Here is a 20,537-nt window from a genome sequence, read left to right as displayed (position 1 = left end):
CACGCCAGAAGACGAGAACCAGAGTGGCCCGGTGGTTGAGAGGGTCCCTCCCCACCAGGGAGGCAAGCTGAGCAAATCCCCTCGTGGGAGAACCTCGACCCAGGCTCTCCACAAGCGCAGCACCTGGACAAACGAGGCATGGGGAACCCTGACGAAGCTGCGAGGGAACCAGCTGTTCTTAACACGAGAAACAGGCATGGTTTAAAGCTGCGGGAAGCGGGAAAAACCTCCGCTTCAGCCTGTTCTTCCTCACGCTCACCAGGTTAGTGGCTGTAAGAAGCGGGTAATAGCCTCCGCTTCAGTCCTGCTCTCTCTCTATCCCTCAGTGACCCACAGATAGAGGCACAGAGGAATAACGCCTCTCTGTGCCGGCTGCACCGAGGAAAACGGCGTCTCAGGGGCAGCGGGTCGGATAGCAGCCACAGGGGGAGAGGTCGGCACCATCGACTTGCACCCCGGAAAGAGGAAGAGAGGAAATAACCTATCAAAAGGAAATAAAAACAAACTTACCCCGACAACAGAGATGGGAGGGGTGGGGAAAGCTGCAAATAGTACTGCCTGCAAGCTATAGAATGCTCCCACTAAAACAGGAGTGGAGGCTATAGGAAAGCTCTCCAAATAATTCCCTCTGAAAATTCAAAATTCAAAGATTTTTTTTTTTTTTTTAATTAGACTTGATCCATCCAAAAGAAAGGAAAGCTGAGGAAATTCCTAAAATAGCTTTCTAGTCATCTCAGTGGGGAACGAAAGCCACCACTGTCATCTGCTGGAGTCAAGAGAATACTGAGGATTAGTAGAGGGTGCACTACCTTAATAAGGAAGCATCCTTCAAAGTTCTATTTGACTCCATCTGCTGGAAGGGGGAGATAACCCCACTGTCTGGACTGATCCTGGTACGTAAAGGGAAACATTTTCCTACTTGCTTTGCTCGGGAACATTTTAATAATGTGCTTAGGACCCTCCTGACTTTCCCTGTGTACGCCTGCCTTCTAGCACAAACACAGCCAACATGGCACATTTCAGAGACAGACTTGGCAAAGGAACAGCTGCCAACAGGATACACAGACTGTGCATATGCTGCAAGGGGAAGGAGCAGCTTTCCTCCTGAAATTCCTTTCACATTCTGCCAGGATTTTGTTACTCATGTCGAAAACCCAACTAATCAATTCCATCCCCAAGACACAAAGTTCAGTGAATGACTTACGATGTAATACTGCGGCAGCCGAGTGAGTCTGATAAACAGCTTGTGCTTGCAGAGATCGCCCCCGGGATGCACGGCAGAATTTGTGAAGTGTAACGTCTCACTGGCAACTGTTGGGAGATGCTTTATGGACTGCCTGCATCGCTGTTGCCCAAGCCAGAACCTTCACAGAGAGAAGAGGATGAGAACACTTCGTCACTGCGTTTCAGCATGGGAAAACAGAGTCAGTAAGCCAATTTATGATGGGGCACATGGCCAGAGATGATGCCTTCCCAACATCTTCCACAACTGTTCAGCGATATGGGCTTATATTAAAATAATGGTTGAGGTCTTTTAATCTCTGTTGGAACCAAATAAATAAGAAATATCCACTGCCCTGTTCCTCCTCCCTCACCTTCTTCAGACCTTGTGCTCCATAATATATGAAGTCATCAGAAATCTAATGGCAATGGTACTTTTTACCAATCTTCCTTGTCCAACACTACATGAACTAGCCGCAAGCTTTAGAGCAGGCGTAGTCAACTCCAGCCCTGGAGTGCCACAAACAGGCCAGGGTTTCTGAATATCCACAATGAATATGTAAGAGATAGATATTTGCATACAATGGAGGTGATGCATGCAAATCTATCTCATCAATATTCATTGATGTGCATGCTAAGTGTGGCAACACCTCCAGAAAAGCTACATTTTACATGCTATATTAATTAGAACATGGTGATACAGCTGCAACTATCAACAGGTCCTACTCATAGTAATCCAGTAGATGTTGGTAGTCTGCCTGGCTGTGTCTGCCTCCACTACTTTAACTAAGGATATTTCCCAGTTGTTGGCTATAAAACTCAACCACCAGCAGGATATCCATGTCAGCTTTATAATTTCCCTCGCTTTGGTTCTCTATCTTCTGAGTAGATGAACATACCAGTTTCCAGCCTCCACTTCCCAGTTATTACTCAATCGTACTCATGAAATTTGCATTCAAAGCAGCAAAAATAAAAGCAAAGAAAAGGAGTAACAAAAATTGAAATTACGCTTTCCTTTGGTCATCTTCTAGAAGTTAAAAATAGTTTTGCTACCCTCATAATTTCCCCAAATTCAACATGCAAGCCTTTTGTTTAGTGTCCAGTCACTGCAATAAGCTAGCATAAAGTGGAGCACTGCTAACATGAATCTTGCAAGCCTGGGACCAAGAATCACAGAAACATGTAACTACATTAAATAACTTGGGACAATATGTTCATATTTATTAGCATACATTCGTATAAATCCATACAGATGTGTGCTTCTAAGCATGAGCATATAATTAAAAAACAGAAAATAGAAGTGAAATTCTGTTTTGAAAAATCTGCCTAGAACCCAAATGCAGTGCTGAATGATGTACTGGAGCAAAGATGTGCGCTTACAGTCAGTGAAAGGAAAGATTTCCCAAGCAACTTACTTAAGCTGTTGAAGGCAAGGAATGATGCGTTTCATGTCATCGTTAACAGATTTTTCAAGGTCATCCAATGTCGACTGGTCTAAAGAAAAATAGAATTATTGGAATTTTTTACCCGGCTCAAGACTACAAATCATGCAAAGGCATGGCATTTGATCTAGATGAGCCCCATGCTTCTAATCCAATAGTAAAAACTCAAAAATAACGTAGCATTAAAGGAATCCATTCCAAGCAGACAAAAAGAAAATCCCCCATACATCATATTTGCTTGGTCCTTTTCAGCATTTTCCCATTTCATGGAAAGAGGAAGGACCTGCTAGTTAGAACTCTTCACTGTGAATACGGAAAAGTCCTGGGACATGAGCTAAAGGGTACCACTGGCTACCACATGAGACCCTGGACAAATCATCATCTACTCATATCTTCAGGACCCAATTGAAAACAAGATGATCTTAATTTGCAGACCAGAAAAAGCTAATCACTAATTATATTTTTAAAAAACCTTGCACATTACTGGAGGAAAATATATTACAATTTTTAAAAAAGCAAGCTGTTTCTTCAGTTTAATATTGATAAAAAAAAAGACACTGGGCAGGCAGATTAATCATGATCACCTGATCAGAGTATAAAAAAAAGTCTTTTACTAAAAAGCCTGCACACATTGGGGTATATATTCGCAAAAAGCAGAGCTCCAAAATTTAAGCTCTTAAGTTAGGTTCCTAAGTTTGGCGCTTATTATCAGCAGAAAATGCACATCAATTTAAGGTCCTAAAATTTGGCTCTTAAATAGCAGGCCTGCTATTTATTTGCCTAGATTTGAGCTCCTATTTCAGGTGCCAAGTTCTAAAAATCTGAGCAAAGCTTCTAACTTTGTTTCCCCATTCTGCCTCTGCAGCTCTTAAATTTAGGATGCTAACAAAACTAGGAGCCTAAATTTAGGAACTCAGCTCTAGAAATTTTTCAAAGAGAAAAAATCAGGAGCCTAATACCAAAAGTTAGAGTCTAAACCCTTTGAAAATTGACCCCAGTGTGATTAAACCACCTGAAAGGACGCAGAAAAAGAGGGTCTAGAGTTTAAAATTAAGTATTGTTTAATGAGGAACAAACCTGAAAGGAAAAAGTCTGAACCTTAGGAAGTCTCCCCAAATCGCTAATAAAGTCAGCATGAATGTCTCATTGTCAAATAGACTGTAGAGAATTCAGAGTAAGAGATACAAGCTGTGGTTTCCTCCCAGGTGGCTTGGATACTCTCTCTATTATTCTGACTCACCAATTCCATAGAGCATTAGCTGAAACATCCCAGAGTGCAGATCGACAAATATGTGCAGACACTCCGAGCGGCCGCAAGGCTCCAAGATGGGGATAACCAGCGTTGGAAGAGCAGTTTCAATAAATGCTGCAAAGGAATTTGATAGTTAGCCTACAGCAATATGCCAACCACATTGTCAATTATAATTAAGATCAAGCAAACATAAGTTAATGCAGATTATAAAAGATTGAGGAAGAAAAATGAGGAATGTTTACAAATTATTTGGAATTGGGATAATCTTTGCAGGTGTGAATACACATGTGGACAAAGTTGACCCAGTTGACAGCGTACCTAGATTTTCAGAAGACGTTTGATGAAGTCCCTCATAAGAGACTTCTCGGAAAACTAAAAAGTTCTGGACTAGGAGGCAAAATCTCACTCTGGATAGGTAATTGGAAAGATGTAAATAGCGGAATGCTTCATGGATCTGTACTGGAGCTGGTGATGTTTAATGAATTAATTAATGATCTGGAAAAGGGGGAGGCAATAAGTGAAGTGATCGAATTTGCAAATGACACAATATTCACAGTACTTAAAAATACAAGCAGGCAGTAAGTAACTGCAGAATGAGTTTGCCAGATTCAAGAAGGGCAAAGTGATGCACATAGGAAAAAATAATCCTAACTACTGGTACACAATGCTGTACTCTGTATTAGGAGCCATTACACAGGAAAAGGATCTTGGTGTCACTGTGGACAATACAATGAAATCCTCAACTCAGTGTCCAATAGAAGTCAAAAAGGCAAATGGAATGTTAGGGATTGTCAGAAAAGGAATGGAGAATATAACTGAGAATATCCTAATGCCTCTGTACATATCTATGCTGCAACCCCACCTTGAGTATTGTGTGCAGTTCAGGTTGCCCTATCTTAAATATAGCAGAACTAGAAAATGTACAAAGAAGGGCAACAAAAATGATAAAGGGATCAGAACTGCTCCCTTATGATGAAAGGCTAAAGAGGTTAGGGTCTTCAGCTTGGAGAAGAGATAGAGGAGATACCATGGAGATTTATAAAATCATGAGTGGGGTAGAACAAATAAAATAGGGAACAGTTAACTCTTTCATATACTACAAGGACTAGAGAATTCTCCATAAAATCAGTGGGTAGCAGACAGACTGGAGAAAGTATTTTTTCCATTCAGCATATAATACAGGTGTGGAATTTGTGCTGGAGAATGTGGTCAAAGCATCCAACATAAAGGGGTTTAAAAAGGGTTTGGACAAGCTCCCAGAGGAAACATCCATAAACAATTATTTCCCAGGTAGACGCTGGGAAAGCCACCACTCCCAAGAAATTGATCTCATGTGCCAGGTACTTTCAAAAGATCAAGATTGAGGCTGTCAGAGACAGGATGCTGTGCTCGATGTAGCTGTGCTCTTAGGTTCCTTTAAACAGTGCAAGCAGCTGTTTGATCAGACTATAATGAAACAGGGAATAACTTCTATTAAGGTGATGACAACAGAAAAATTCTACATCACCAATAATGACTTATGAGAAATTTCACAAATCAGATTTAAGACTCTTAAATATAATCTTATACCTTGAAGTACCATTTTATGACAGTATCAACTTTCAAAAACAATCATTAACAAAGCATTTCTTTGAACAGTCTTGGGGGCTCAATGTACTATAAGCTGTATTAATGATAACACAAACATTAACATAAGAAATTCCTGCGCTAAAGCAAATATTAATGTTAGCACAAAATCTATGCAAAATTAAGCTACATAGTTCATTACTTATTAGTGCAACAAAAGCGCACATTTAAACGCATAAAATGCAACATATGCTATTGCCAAAAACATTGTGTTACTGTCTGCATCAACATGAATGCTTTTATGTGTATACTATTTTTTTTCTTTAAGATCACTGAATTCTAAATGTATGTGAAAGATGTACAAATGGACAGTAGCCAGGGTTGACGCCCTGGCGACTGGTGCTACTGCTCACAAGGTTCAAAGTGGTGCTAATTCAACTTCTTTTGTGCCTGTACATCAGTTTGTAAAAAGGCACGTCTCAATATTCTCATTTCCCCATATTTTCTTTTTTAAACATCACTTGCATAATTTAAAGTTTTGTATATTTTCAGCCTGGTGTATTTTCCCCAAAACAAAATAAAATAAGGTTTTTACAATCTAGTTTAAAATGCAAGTATTTTGCATTCTAGCCCCATGGGTCTCTAACCAACATCAACCAATGTCAATCACTGCAGATGTACCAGGAATTAGGTCGAAACAATACTTTGATGAAGATTAGCACTGCCAAGGCCTATTCCCCAGCCTAAACACACACACTGGCCTCTTTCCAACAAACTGGAAGTCTTCTTTGCCAACATTTTATAGATATGAAACTCAGACCAAGGTCCTCAAAAATGGGTCTGGTTTAGGGCACATCTACAATGAATTGGAGAAATTACTTACCTGATAATGAACTCAGGACCAATGTGTTATGTGCTCCCCTGCTAACAGATGGAGACAGAGTCAGGTTTCAAAGATATCACATCACCTTAGATATACCCTTGCAGTGACCTCAGCCATTCAGTATTCTCTTCAAAAGCCATTGGGGACATACTATTGAAAAACATGAATACAATTAGGATACAACTTAATAACGATTAAAAAACTTGATTAAAAAACTGGTGACAGTAACTGTACTCAACCAAACTTAAGCGCTGAATCCCTGCAATATTACAGGTGCCCTGATCTAGGGATAAGGCAACGGCTTACCCCTAACCTTATGGAATCGAGATTCACCTTGTGGGCAATTCCTTGGTACCGTTCATGGGCAGCCGTGGGCGGGATGCCGAGTCCATCTGTTTACACTAAGGAAAACAAAATTAACAGGAAAATAATTTCTCCATTTCCTAGCGTGTAGCCAGATGGAGTCAGGAACAATGGAATAAACAAAAGCTACTCCCGAGAGGTGTGGGAGCCTGCCAGTGGTCTAGTTAGCACTGCCCTTGCACAGGGTGTGTTCTCTCGGGCCTGGACGTCCAGGTGATAGAACCTGGAGAAGATGAATAAGAAGGACCATGTCGCTGCTCGACAGATATCGACGGGAGACAGTAGTTTACCTTCCGCTCATACTGCTTGGGACCTAGTGGAATGAGCTTTAACCTGAAGAGGTAAAGGCTTCCCTGCCTCTACATAAGCTCCCATGATCACTTCCTTGATCCAGCGAGCTATGGTAACTCGCAAAGCCGCTTCGCCTTGTTTTCTTCCACCGTGAAGAACAAAAAAGCAGTCCATCTTGTGCACCAGTTCTGAATGTTCCAAATACCGTACTAAAAGCCTTCTATGTTTAAGTGGCATAGGAGGTGGTAGTCTTCTGTGTCCTTGCGTCTATCTAGGGACAGTAAGGAAATGGACTGGTCAGGTGAAGCTCCGAGACTAGTTATGGTAAGAGGGAAGGAACGGTGCGAAGCTGTAATGTTCCTGGAGAAAACTGGAGGAACAGCTCCCGACATGACAGCACCTGTAGTTCAGAGATGCGACGAGTTAAGCATATCACTACCAAGAATAGAGTCTTCAGCATTAACAGGCATAGAGACAGACTGCGCAGCGGCTAAAAGGAAGGCCCTGCTAAAATGTCCAATACTAGATTGAAGTTCCATAAGGGGACCGGCCACTTTAAGGGTAGTCGGAGGTGTTTAACCCTTTTAGGAAACGGGCTAAGTCCATGTGTCGACAGGCGGGCTCCGTTCACCTCACCCCTGAAACAGGAGAGAGCCGCCACCTGGACCTTCAAGGAGTTGAGGGACAACCCTTTGTTCAGGCCATCCTGTAAAAATTCCAGAATCAGGGGGGATCTTAGTCGTCCGAGGAGGCACCCCGCGTTTCTCACATCAGGCCTAAAATATTCTCCAGATCCGCACGTACGCCAAGGATGTCGAGAACTTCCATGCGTGGAGCAAGGTGGCGATAACTGCCTCCGAATATCCATGCTTCGACAGGCGAGCCCTCTCAAGGGCCAGACTGTGAGATAAAACAGTTGGGTCCTTGTGAAAGACTGGACCTTGTTGGAGAAGCTCCCTGGGTGGGGGGTAGCATAGGCGGCTCTCCGCCAGAAGTCTCTGCATACCACAGGAGACTGGGCCAATCCGGGGCCACCAGAAGGATTAATTTTCTGTGGCGTTCGATCTTGCGAATGACCTTGCCCAGTAGGGGACACAGGGGGAAGGTGTACAAGTAAGTCCTCCTCAGGCCAGGTCTGGACAAGGGCGTCAATCCCTTGGAAACGCTGATCTCTTCTGCGACTGAAGAATCGGGGAACCTTCGCATTGTGAGATATGGCTAGAAGGTCAATGGATTGGAGGCCCCAGCGATCTACTAGGAGCTGGAAGGCTCTGATCAACAATGTCCATTCCTCTAGGTCCAGACTCTCCCCTGCTGAGAAAGTCTGCTCTGACATTGTCTTTTCATGCAATGTAGGAGGCAGAGATCCATTGTGTTTTTTAACTCTACCCATTCCATAAGGGGGCCTATTTCCAGAGACACTTGGTGGCTTTTGGCTCTTCCCTGGCGGTTGATGTAGGCTACCATTGTTGCGCTGTCCAACATCATGTAGACTGCCTGTCCCTGGAGCTGAATTGCAGACACGCTAATCTGACAGCTCGGGCTTCCAGGCGGTTTATGTTCCAGCGCACCTCTTCCTTGGTTCATTTCCCCTGGGTGGTCAATTCCTGACAGTGGGCTCCCCACCCTCAGAGGCTCGCGTCCATCATGAGAACTAGCCAGTTCGGTGGGGACAGGCTTACACCCTTGCTGAGATGAACTTCCTGTAGCCACAACTGGCACCAAGAACACACTTCCATTAGTAAGTGGAGGCAAATTGAGTAGGCTTGAGACAGTGGGCTCCAATGTGACAGCAGGGATCGCTGGCGTGGCCACATGTGTGCCCTCACCCACGGTACTACTTCCAGGGTTCTCGCCATCAGGCCAAGGACCTGGAGATAGCACCACACCCTGGGGCGCATTGTGTTCGTCAACCAACGCAATTGGCACATCAGTTTCCTTATCCTCGAGGGAGGGAGGAAGACTTTGTCCTTCTTGGTGTCAAACCGGACTCCCAGGTACTCAGACTGGGAGGGCTTGAGATTGCTCTTGTCCGTGTTCACGACCCAACCGAGTTCCTGAAGCAGGGTCCTGACCCTGCTGGTCACCTGGAGGCTCTCTTCCAACGCATTTCGCCCAAATCAGCCAGTCGTCTAAGAAAGGGTGCACCAGGATCCCTTCTTTCCTCAGTGCCACCACAACTTAGTTTTTGGGTACTTGCCAGGTTCTTGATTGGATTGGCCACTGTTGGAAACAGGATGCTGGGCTTGATGGACCCTTGGTCTGACCCAGAATGGCATGTTGTTATGTTCTTAATTTTGGAGAATGTTCTGGGGGTGGTTGCCAGACTGAAGGGCAACACCCGGAACTGATAATGGTGGCCCAGTACCGCAAAGCATAGGAAACGCTGGTGATCTTGACGGATAGGGATATGAAGGTAGGCCTCCGAGTGGTCCAGGGAGGTTAAGAACTCTCCGGTTGTACGTCCATTATGACAGAGTGTAGAGTTTCCATGAGGAAGTGAATTATCCACAGATGACTGATGCTCTTGAGGTCCAGGATGGGGCGAAATGAACCCTCCCTTCTTGATTACGATGAAATAGATGGAATAACGCCCCATATTTTCCTGGGCTGTAGGTACTGGGGTTATAGCCCTCAAACTGAGGAGCCTTATCAATGTGGATTCCACTATCATTTTTTTGTGCTGGGAGTGGCAAGGTGACAGCATGAACATGTCACAAGAGAAACTGCGAAATTCCATAGTGTATCCTTCTTGTATGATGTCCAGTACCCATTTGTCCGATATGATCTCGCCCCACCGCTGATAGAAGGCCGACTATCCCTCTTCTATCTCCTCGTCCCGTGGATGGGTTAGCCAAACTTCATTGGGAAGTTCGGGTCGAACCTGAGCCCGAACCAGTTCCTCTTTTTGGTTGTCAGCTCTGAAAGGACCGAAACCTTCCCGAGGACTGAGATGTCTGAAATGACGAGTTTCTGTAGAGCCGGAAGCGCTGGGAGCCCCTGGCCCAACCCCTCATGGGCGAGGGGCACTGCAACCTCTTTTTCTTGCTGTTTTTCTTGCTTTTTGCTTCCTGTTTTGCCCTGGTGGCTTGCTTGTGTCTGCTTCTTTTGAGAGAGGCAGATAGCTCAGGGCGAATTCCAGAGATGCGATGCAGCCCACCGTGGCCTTCCTAGCGGATGCAAGCTCTGACCTAGTGTGTAGCTCGGCCAGAAGACAGCTATGGTTGCAAAACTGGACAGTGGACACGACCTCTAAGGCAAACCTCACAAAGATGCACTTCATGGGATCCCCTTCTATTTGGAAGTGAATTGGAAAAGCTAGCCAGTAAGTGGGATGAATCTCCAGTGCTTCGGCTACCAGAAGATAAGAACATAAGAAATTGCCATGCTGGGTCAGACCAAGGGTCCATCAAGCCCAGCATGGCAATTTCTTATGTTCTTATCTTCTGGTAGCCGAGGCACTGGAGATTCATCCCACTTACTGGCTAGCTTTTCCAATTCACTTCCAAATAGAAGGGGATCCCATAAAGTGCATCTTTGTGAGGTTTGCCTTAGAGGTCGTGTCCACTGACCAATTTTGCAATCATAGCTGTCTTCTGGCCGAGCTACACACTAGGTCAGAGCTTGCATCCGCTAGGAAGGCCACGGTGGGCTGCATCGCATCTCTGGAATTCGCCCCTGAGCTATCTGCCTCTCTCAAAAGAAGCAGACACAAGCAAGCCACCAGGGCACAACAGGAAGCAATCTGCAGTGTCATTGCTGTTGCGTCAAAGGCTTGCTTAAGGATGGACGCCAACCGCCTATTGTGTGATTCTTTCAAGGCTGCTCCCATCTCTACTGGGACAGTTGTTCGTTTCGAGACAGTGCAGACCGGGCATCCACTTTCGGGAAATGCAGGCATCCTTTGGCCACCGGTCCAGAGGGTACAAGGCCTCCAAGGCCCGACCTCCTTTAAAGCTGGCTTCCAGGGCATCAAACTCCAGATCAATCAACTCCTGGATGGCTTCCAGCATCGGGAAATAGCAAGAGGTTTTCCGTAAAGACACCAAGATGGGATTTTTCTTTGGTTCCGACATAGGGTCTGTGCCGGGAACTCCCAGAGTCTTCAGGGTCCTGGAGACCAGGGTCAGCAATTCATCTCTGTGGAAAAACCATAGAATTGTCCAGTATGGATCCAGGCCTGGAGGGATTTCCTCATCCTCTGAGGTATCTGGGTCCCTGTCAAGGATACCCTTGGTGAGGCGAGGCATGTCCGGAGGCATGCTCATAGGGCTGGGAGAACAAGGCCTTCCCAGCTGGGGCTCAGACCCGGCAGTTGCAGCAGCTGACTGTGCCTGAATAAAGCCTTGAAGGCCCTGAAAGAATTCCACCCAAGAAAAAAGGTCACTGGGTCCATACCTAGCCCAGGAGGTACTGGGGTAGGCGCCGCTGAGCTGCCCTCTCCTGAGGAGGACGCAGCTCCAGGACTGCTCAGATCCGGACTGCTACCAGATAAGGTCGTGGCTGACCAGTCCTCCGACTGGAAGGGGGTCGGACTTGGAGAAATTCTCAGAGTCCAGCCCTCCCTGGGCTTCCTCACAGTGTTTGCTCAAGAAAGATTCTAGGTCAGACTGTGCAGCCCTAATATGGCAGGCAGCACAAAGGGAGTGTCGTTTGTGCTTCTATGTTGCTGGGGCCATAGTTCACTGTAGCTTGTGTGTTCAGCCGGCTAGCGCTTGAGTACGCACAAATCTGTCCCGACGTGTGTAAGTATAAGCATCCGGTTGTGCACGAATTTATGCATGTACTTATGCGCGTGATTATGCACGCACTTATGTGTGTGTTAGGTGCACAACAGGGCCGGCCCGCACGTATGTACCAAGGATCAATAGGGGAAAATGGCGCCACACCAAACTGTGTGCAAAATGGCGCTGCCGCGGCCTGCCACATGGAGTGCCCACCGAGCCTAAAGTGGAACCTAGCCCATTAGGGGGCCGCTCAACCCACTCAGAAACCCCCTTCCCTTGCCCTAACAGGATCAGGAACATCGTTGGTACGGTGCGCCGAGCAAGGACACCAGAGAAAGACTTACCAAAACCCTTCCACGGCTCTGAATCGGAAGAGTTCTTCTCTGCTTACCGGCTGAGTACAGAGACTTTCTCTGGCTGCAGGGGGAGAGGGCTTAGACCGTCACTGCTGCACCCGGCTTCTGTACCCACTGCCTTTCGGCTGCTTCAGCAACCAAATCCACGCCGGGAACCGGCTACCGAACCAAGGCACACCTCTGAGGGATCTCAGAAATCGCCTCAGGAATTCTCAACTGGGGGAGGGACCTTTAGGTATCACCACAGTAGCGAGGGGCTTGATCTTTCTCCAAATTTAAAAGGTAAGTTTTCTTCTTCAAATTAGTACTGCAATCCCGCAAAACACCAATGCTGGTGTGGGGATACCATGTCCACATCTGCTGAGAGATGGAGAGATACTGAATGGCTAAGGTCACTGCAGGGGTATATCTAAGGGGACATCAGCTTTGAAACCTGACTGTCTCCATCTGCTGGCAGGGAAGCACATAACCCACTGGTCCTGAGTCCATCTGGCTACACGCTAGGAAAATTTATGATATATTTGCAAACATTTTGATTTAAGAACCAGATTAACTAAATAGCTTCCGGTTATCTTGAAAATCAGACCTGTTTGGAGGTCTCAAGGATCAGATTTGAGAACCACTGATCTGTAGGAAAAGGGAACTAACATCACTAAAACTAGGGTTTTACCTCACTAGGTGCATGGCCATGTAATCCTACTTTTCTTCGAGAAAATGAGAACCATATATAATGGAGCAAATCCAGGATGGCCTCAGTCTGCTCGAAGTGACAAGGAACCATTCAGCAACCCTAATTACAAATGCTCCATTTGAATGTTAAACAGAAGTCACTTACAGTTGTCATTGGGATTGAAACTCTTCAGAATGGCTTTCAGCTCCTGAAGTTTCTGGTGAGATCGAGCATGGACACTGTCTATCAAAAGCTTCTCAATCGATAAATGATCAATCTGTTTAAATAAAATGCACAGCAATCAAAATAGTCTTAGCATTTCAGATAAACTCTGTTCACAGCTGCTTAAGACTGTCTGCAGTCTGGATGAGCTCCTCCATGTCAGACAGGGCAGATAAAAATATATGGAGGAATGGCACCGCAACAGACGAGTGCATTCCCTGGTGGTCAAAGAGGAGATCTTCCTCCAAGGAGCAGCACTTCTGTGACTCACTCACATTTGCTGTAGAACTCTAATCTACCTGGACCACTGCAGTAGCTGAGCCACCAATTCAGTTCAACAATTCAAATGATAGACTAGAAATGCACACATGCTTATATCTGCAGAAGGCAGGTCACAGTCAAAAAAAAAAAAAAAAAAAAGAACTGGAGTATGTTGAGATTTGTTACCTTCATGGCCCGTTCCATTAGTTTAGACTCACAAGGAGGTAGAGGAGGATCATGAGAAATCTGCAAGGGTTTTGAGCTGTCCCTTTCATCAGCCTTTATGGTAACCTTGTGAAGAGGGGCAGTGCCAGTTCTCCTTCCAAGGATCTGTTGGCTTGCATAAAATTGTTACAATATGAAACATGTGCATAGGTCTTCATGCTACAGTAAATAAAAATGTCTTCTGATTAAAACTAGGTCAAACACCCCTGGGTTACTTTGGTTGAATTGCTTAAAGCAGTTGATCTGTAATGCACTGTTTAAATCAGCAAGGCCTATGCAGACGCATACCTGCCAGGGCTGGTGCTTCCAAGAGGCAAACTAGGCAGTTGCCCAGAGTGCCAAACTTTTGGGGGTGGCAAAATTCCACCAGCGCAAGGCACAGAGGGGTGCTGTGTCAGAGCCAGTACTGTCAAACAAGAGAGTGCTCTGCTGAAGCCACTTCCACTGGTAGGAGAAAGCATTGTGTTGCAGATGCCACCAATAGGTAAGTTGGAGAAGAGGTGCCTGAGAGAAAGTTCACCTAGGGCACAAAATACTATTGCACTGGCCCTGGGACCTGCATTTACACCAGTGGAAGTAAGGTATAGTAAAAGTAGGTAAGATGGCGTAACCTCACAGGTGTCCCGAGGCTCTTCTGCACCTCACTTACTTCTAAGATTGGTTCTCCTGTGAGGCCCAAATTTTTATAATAGAAACACCTACTACTGGAAAAAACGCCAAAGCTACAGTATGCTCTCCAGATACCACAGCACGCTGTCCATACATGAAAGAAAATTTAAAAAATGAAATGTGTGTCTCTCATATTCCTGGCTTTAATCTCAGCAGTGCCGAAGCATAGTTATACTGCAAAAGTTTAGCACTTGCAGATCCAAGGACATCACAAGAAAATAAGTTTTTTGATTTTTGCCATTTCAGTGTAAGGATTCTCATAAAATGTTCTGTAATAAGAAGGGAACTTACTTCCAAACAGAGAGAGAGAGACACTTCCCTGTGTGGTAGCGCTCCACTTGCACGAGATCACCCCAGCGCTCTCGGATCAGCATCAGCGTTTGTGAGTGAAGCACCTCCAACTGAAGCGATAAACAGAAGGAGTCTGGAGGACAAACTTAAGGAAGAAACTCCCCAAAAAGTCATACTCCTTACAAATCCCTCTGCACCAATCACCAGTAAATTTTGGAGACCTTTTCAGAATGTTCACAACAGCGGAAAAGGTTTACTTACTAAATTCACATTTTCTTAATTTATGAAAGTTCATCCACTGGTATTTATTTATTTATTTGAGGTTTTTCTATACCGACATTCGTTGATGGACATCATATCGGTTTATAGGCAACAAGGAATCAGCAACAGAGCTTTACAGTGTAACCAATATAACAGCTGTAGTCCCAAAAGCTTGCTTGTCTTTCAACAGCTCCCTTTCTTTGACTTGGCATCCACCTACTTTCTGTTTGTTATCCGTCATCATGCTTTATTGTCCAGTATAGTAGAGGGTAGGTGGTTAGAAATATTGAGGCATAGCAGAGAATGCAGTGGCAACTTTCGCCCCCAAACCACTGGTTGCCATATTTACTAGCTGCTCCTTAATCCCTGCTGTGGTTAAAAATACTTTACAGGTTCTCAAAACACACCTATATACTAAATCTTCAACTAGAAATGTCCACAAGCATCAGCATTTAATTCAGAAGTAAAAAAAAAAAAAAATTATATACACACAATGTGTAAATATATATATATATATATATGGTATATATATATATAATGTATATACACATACATTATTACACACATTCACTCAGCACTGCGTTCCATGAGATTTCCCCTTGCACTAAATTAGGATTCTCATTAGATGCTGCGTTGTACAACTTGGTGGTTCATGGTATTGCACGAGTTTCTAGAACACGGGGGCTGATCCATGGACTGGTGTTCCAGTAACCTTCTTGGGTTTGGGTACTTACCAGGTACTTGTGACTTGACTGGCCACTTTGGTCACAGGATACAGGAGTTGATAGATCGCTGGTCTAACCCAGTATGGCATATCTTATGTTAGTACTATAATATTAACCAGGGGAACTGTAAAGGCATGTTTGCTCTAAAATTCTTTACCATTCTTTGAGTCACCACTGCCCAAATGTGCCAGTCTGATGTGAGCTGAACTCTATGGACTGAACTGATATCCTCTTTCAACCGTGCTACCACTGGCTTTATGGAGAGTTTCTCCAAGGAGTGAAGAGACATGGGACATAGTCAGGAACAGAGGAGGGGCAGTATGGGTAAAGAAGCAATACCGCAGATGCCTAAGCAATGCAGGTCAGCTATGGAAAAACTAATTGCATTCACTCTGCAATGTTGTCAATCTTGGAACTTTTGCCATACCTAGAAGAAAATATGCATTTAGAAAAAAAAAAATTAAAGAAAAACCAATGAAAATGAGCACAAACCTATTTACTGCCTTAAACTCTTTCAGAGCTGTAACTGCATCTAATTAAAAGGTGACTGAGCACTAAGCTTATAAAAGGATACGTAAGCAGTTGTACATATCCTGAAGTGGTTTCTCATCAGCAAAAAGTCGGGATTGAACCAGCTGGTGGATGAAGTTAATCTGCATGCTGTGAACCAATGCACGACCATCTATAAAATGCACACAACAAAAAAGGATTGGTGTGAAATAAGGAAACAGCACAGCCTCACACAGATAAACCCATTTCAGGAGCATGCAGAAAGAACCTTAGCTGTTAAGTACAAAATATAACGGCAGACAAAGACCACCAGGCTCATCAATTTTATTTATAAACATTTGATATTCCGCCTATTCCAAGCTCTTGGCATGGCGAATTACAATCAAATTCTAGTTAAATTCTAATCGCATTTGCATTACAATTTACAATCAGCATAGGGAAACACAAAGGAGGGGCATCACTTAATCAATTCAAAAAAGGAATCAAGACCTGGTTATTTAAACAGGCCTATGCCAACGCCTCTCAATCCTAGCATGTGACTTCTCCTCAACACTCATTATTTCCCCCTCCCCTGTACAGTTTCCCCCTGCCCCCCCACACACCTCCCCCCCCTCTCCTTCACCACCCCCTTCCAATTTATGGCTTCCGATATTCAGTCACCATCTCTCCTTCCCATCGCCACCCCCTGCTCCCTTGTACAGTTCCAACCCCACCCCGCCTCCCATGTGCGCTTCATCCCCTTCCCCCCGCCCTATCCCCCACACTGTCACCTCTTGTATATAATTAATGTCTAACTTGGTTAACCATATGTAATCTCATTTAATAACTGTGGCGCCCGTTGGCTCTACAGTAAAGTTAATTTACCTTTTAACTATCTATCCTTCCTCCACCTATCATTGTAATTTCCTTTCTCAGTTGTCTGTAAACCGACATGATGTTTTTTACGAATGCCGGTATATAAAAGTTATAAATAAATAAAAAAATAAATAAATAAATATGAAGATATAATTAGAGGTAGCAGAGGATTGTAATCGGTCATCTAGGGAGTAGCAGAAGATATAATAGCAATATGGGTCAACTAGATGGATTACAGAGCCAGGGTAGAGGAAGGTATAATAGTGCAGATTTTATCAGAAAAAGGCAGACACCTAGTGCAGAGGAAGTCAGGCAGTAGTTGATGTGGTCTCAGGATATAGCTCTGGTAGTCAAGCAATAAAAAGGAGCCTCTATCATGGACTGTCACAATTTTTGAAGCGGAATTTAGGGAACGACCTGGCCCAATAGCCAAGTCTTAACCTTTTTCCTGATGGTAAATTATCTTATGACATAGGGATATTTATTTAATTACAGATTTTTTACAGATTATTTATACCACCTATCTTGTTCCTAAATGCATGAATTCACATACAGCTTAATATGGCAGAAGCCAGAGGAGGAGAGGAAAGGAGGGTCAGGCCAATTGGGAGGAATTTATTTCTCTATCCATTATCCCTTCTTATTGCAACAATACTGAATAAGACACTTCCTTTATCCTTTGACTGCTTTAACGTGATCTCAAGACTGTAGCATCACCACAGAATTTCTTCTTACTCGGTGACTCTCCCAGGAACCAGGTTCCTAGCCCTGACTCACCTTATCTGTCTCTCCTTTTACGATCTAATATGATCAAATTAATTTCTCCAGTACCTCTAATCCTTTCTTTCTCTGTTGTCAAGCAGGGCTGAATTAGAAGGATGTGGGTGATACTCAATGCCACTGAAGAGACCCTTCTCTTTAAGTTTATAGAGTTTTTGATCTACTGATCGTGCATGGGAGTTCCCGCATGAGCTTTGCCTCGTGAGCCCTTCAGTATTTTTTCATCCGAGCATCAACACAGACACCTACCCTGTCTCTTTTTTTCTTGATAGATATCTCTGGGATCTTCATTCTTTTTCATTTTTTCAAATTTTACGTTGCCTTGCTGACTCAGCAGCATCTCAAATGAGAAATTACTACTTATCTGATAATTTCCTTTTCTTTAGGACAAGTGGGATGTACCCAAGCTACTCCCGAATAGGGTGGGAGTCTGCGAACGGTCCAGTCAAAACCGCACATGCAAAGGTTGTGTCCTCCCGGGCCTGCACATCCAGACGATAAAACCTGGAAAAGGTGTGTAAGAAGGACCATATTGCCGCTCGGCAAATATCAATGGGAGATAGCAACCTAAAATTCCGCCCATGACATTGCCTGAGCCCTAGTGGAATGAGCCCTAAGCTGATTAGGCAATGGCTTGCCAGCATCAACATATGCTGCCGTGACTACCTCTTTAATCCAGCGTGCTATTGTTGTCCACGAGGCCAGTTCTCCTTGTTTAGTACCACCGTGAAAAACAAACACAAGATCTGTTTTACGCAAAGACTCAGTAACCTCCAGATACTGGATGATATGTCTCTTGACATCCAAGGGTTGCAACAGACGATACTCCCCTACGTCTTTCTCTCTGTCCAGAAACAGCAGGGTGATAAATTAATTCAAGTGAAATTCAGTGACCATCTTCGGTAAAAAAAAAAAAGGAACAGTACACAACTCTATCGCCCCTGGAGACACCTGGAGGAAAGGCTTCAGCAGGACAAGGCCTGCAGCTCGGAAAATCTCCATGCAGAACAAACTACCACAAGAAACACACTTTTCAAGATCAGTAACCACAAGGACAGGCTACGCATCAGTCTAAACGTAGGACCCGCTAAGAAATCCAAGACCAAATTTAGACTCTATAAGGATACTGGGAACCACAAGGGAGGATGAAGAAGTTTCACTTCTTTCAGGAAACGATGCATATCAGGATGAGCCAACAAAAAACCACCATTCACCTGACCCCTGAAACAGGCAAGAGCCGCTACTTGAACGTTTAAGGAATTAAGAGCCAAACCTAAAATTCCAAAATGAGCAGGATCTTGGCCAAATGAAAAAGAGAACCTCGATCCTCACACCAGGCCTCAAACACTCGCCAAACTCGCACACAGGCCAAGGAAGTGGAGAACTTCATAGCCCTAAGCAAGATGGAAATCACTGCCACCAAGTATCCACGTTTCAACAAGTGAGCTATAAGACAAAACCAAGTTGAAACTTTGTGAAGAACCGGACCCTGACTTAGCAGGTTCCTGTGTACTGGAAGTCGAAGGGGAGAGTCCCCCAGGAGACACCACAAATCCGCATACCACGGCCTCCTGGGCCAATCCAGAACAACCAAGAGCACCATCTCCTCTGTGGCTCGATCCTTTGGATCTGCCCAACATGGGCCATGGGGGAAAGGCATATAGCAATTGTCTTCTGGCCACTCCTGCACTAGGGCATCGATCCCCAATGATTACGGAACTCTCCTGCGACTGAAGAATCGCAGAAATTTCACATTGCGAGAAGTCACCAGGAGGTCTAGGAACGGGAGACCCCAGCAATCCAGAATCAGCTGAACCACCTCGTCTGACAAGGCCCAGTCTCCTGAGTCCAGACTCTCCCTACTGAGAAATTCTGCTCTTACATTGTCTTTTCCTGCTATATATGAGACTGAAATCATCTGGAGATGTACTTCTGCCCATTCCATAAGCTGATTTATTTCCTGTGACATTTACTGGCTCTTGGTTCCTCCCTGCCCATTGATGTAAACCGCAGTCATTGAACTGGCCGACATTATCCGGACCGATTGATCCTGCAGCATGTCACTGAACTGTAAACATGCCAACCAGACCGCCCTGACTTCCAAACAATTGATGTTCCAAAGAGACTCCTCTGTATTCCAGTGCCCTTGCACCATTAGCTCCTGACAGTGAGCTCCCCAACCAAGGAGGCTCGCATCTTTTGTCAGTACTAGCCAGTCCAGTGGCGCTAGGGAAACTCCCTTCCTTAGATGATCCGCCTGTAGCCACCACCGCAGTTGGAAGGAGACTTCCATCGGCAGGAGGAGCAAATCAAATAGTCCCGAGACTGCGAGTTCCACTGAAACAGCAACGAGCACTGAAGAGAATGCATATGCACTTTCGCCCACAGGACCACTTCCAGGGTCGCTGCCATTAAGCCAAGTACTTGCAGGTAGGACCATACGGTCGGGCACAGAGTGTTTACTAACAGATGGAGCTGTGTCATCAACTTCTGAATGCGTGCTTCTGGCAGGAAAACTTTGCCCTGCCTCGTGTCAAACCAAACTCCTAGGTATTCCAACAACTGAGAGGGCTGAAGACTACTCTTGGTCAGGTTCACCAAACAACCAAGCTCCTGGAACAGGGAAATAAACTTGTGGGTCTCTCTGCAGCTCTCTTCCAGTGACTTGGCTCAAATCAGCCAGTTGTTCAAATACGGGTGTACGAGGATCCCATCTTTTTTCAATTCTAATGCCACTACCAATCATTACCTTGGAAAAGGCCCCTAGGGACGGTGGCCAGACCAAAGGGCAAGGCCCAAAACTGATAATGGTGTCCCAGAACTGCGAACCGCAGAAAGCGCTGATGCTCTAGTTGATGGGAATATGGAAGTACACCTGGGACAGATCCAAGGAGGTTAGAAATTCCCCCGACTGCACAGCTATTATTACTGAGTGCAATGTTTCAATGCGAAAATGCATCACCCGCA

At 44.8% G+C, this 20,537-nt stretch overlaps 1 protein-coding gene across 1 annotated transcript in view; it reads right to left on the bottom strand.

The window, feature by feature from the left end:
- MED14 (mediator complex subunit 14) overlaps window positions 1-20,537 on the bottom strand; it is a 220,875-nt gene that overhangs the window by 144,796 nt on the left and 55,542 nt on the right. Inside the window, 7 exon segments of the mRNA XM_029603149.1 lie at window positions 1,205-1,364; window positions 2,637-2,715; window positions 3,904-4,029; window positions 12,937-13,048; window positions 13,441-13,591; window positions 14,440-14,572; window positions 16,000-16,107. Of these exon segments, the coding sequence (XP_029459009.1) occupies window positions 1,205-1,364; window positions 2,637-2,715; window positions 3,904-4,029; window positions 12,937-13,048; window positions 13,441-13,591; window positions 14,440-14,572; window positions 16,000-16,107 (869 nt within the window).

The sequence above is a fragment of the Rhinatrema bivittatum genome, chromosome 5 (assembly GCF_901001135.1).
Source record: "Rhinatrema bivittatum chromosome 5, aRhiBiv1.1, whole genome shotgun sequence".
Taxonomy (NCBI): Eukaryota; Metazoa; Chordata; class Amphibia; order Gymnophiona; family Rhinatrematidae; genus Rhinatrema; species Rhinatrema bivittatum.
Note: the sequence above shows the minus strand (reverse complement) of the source record. Positions and strands in the feature narration are given on the sequence as shown.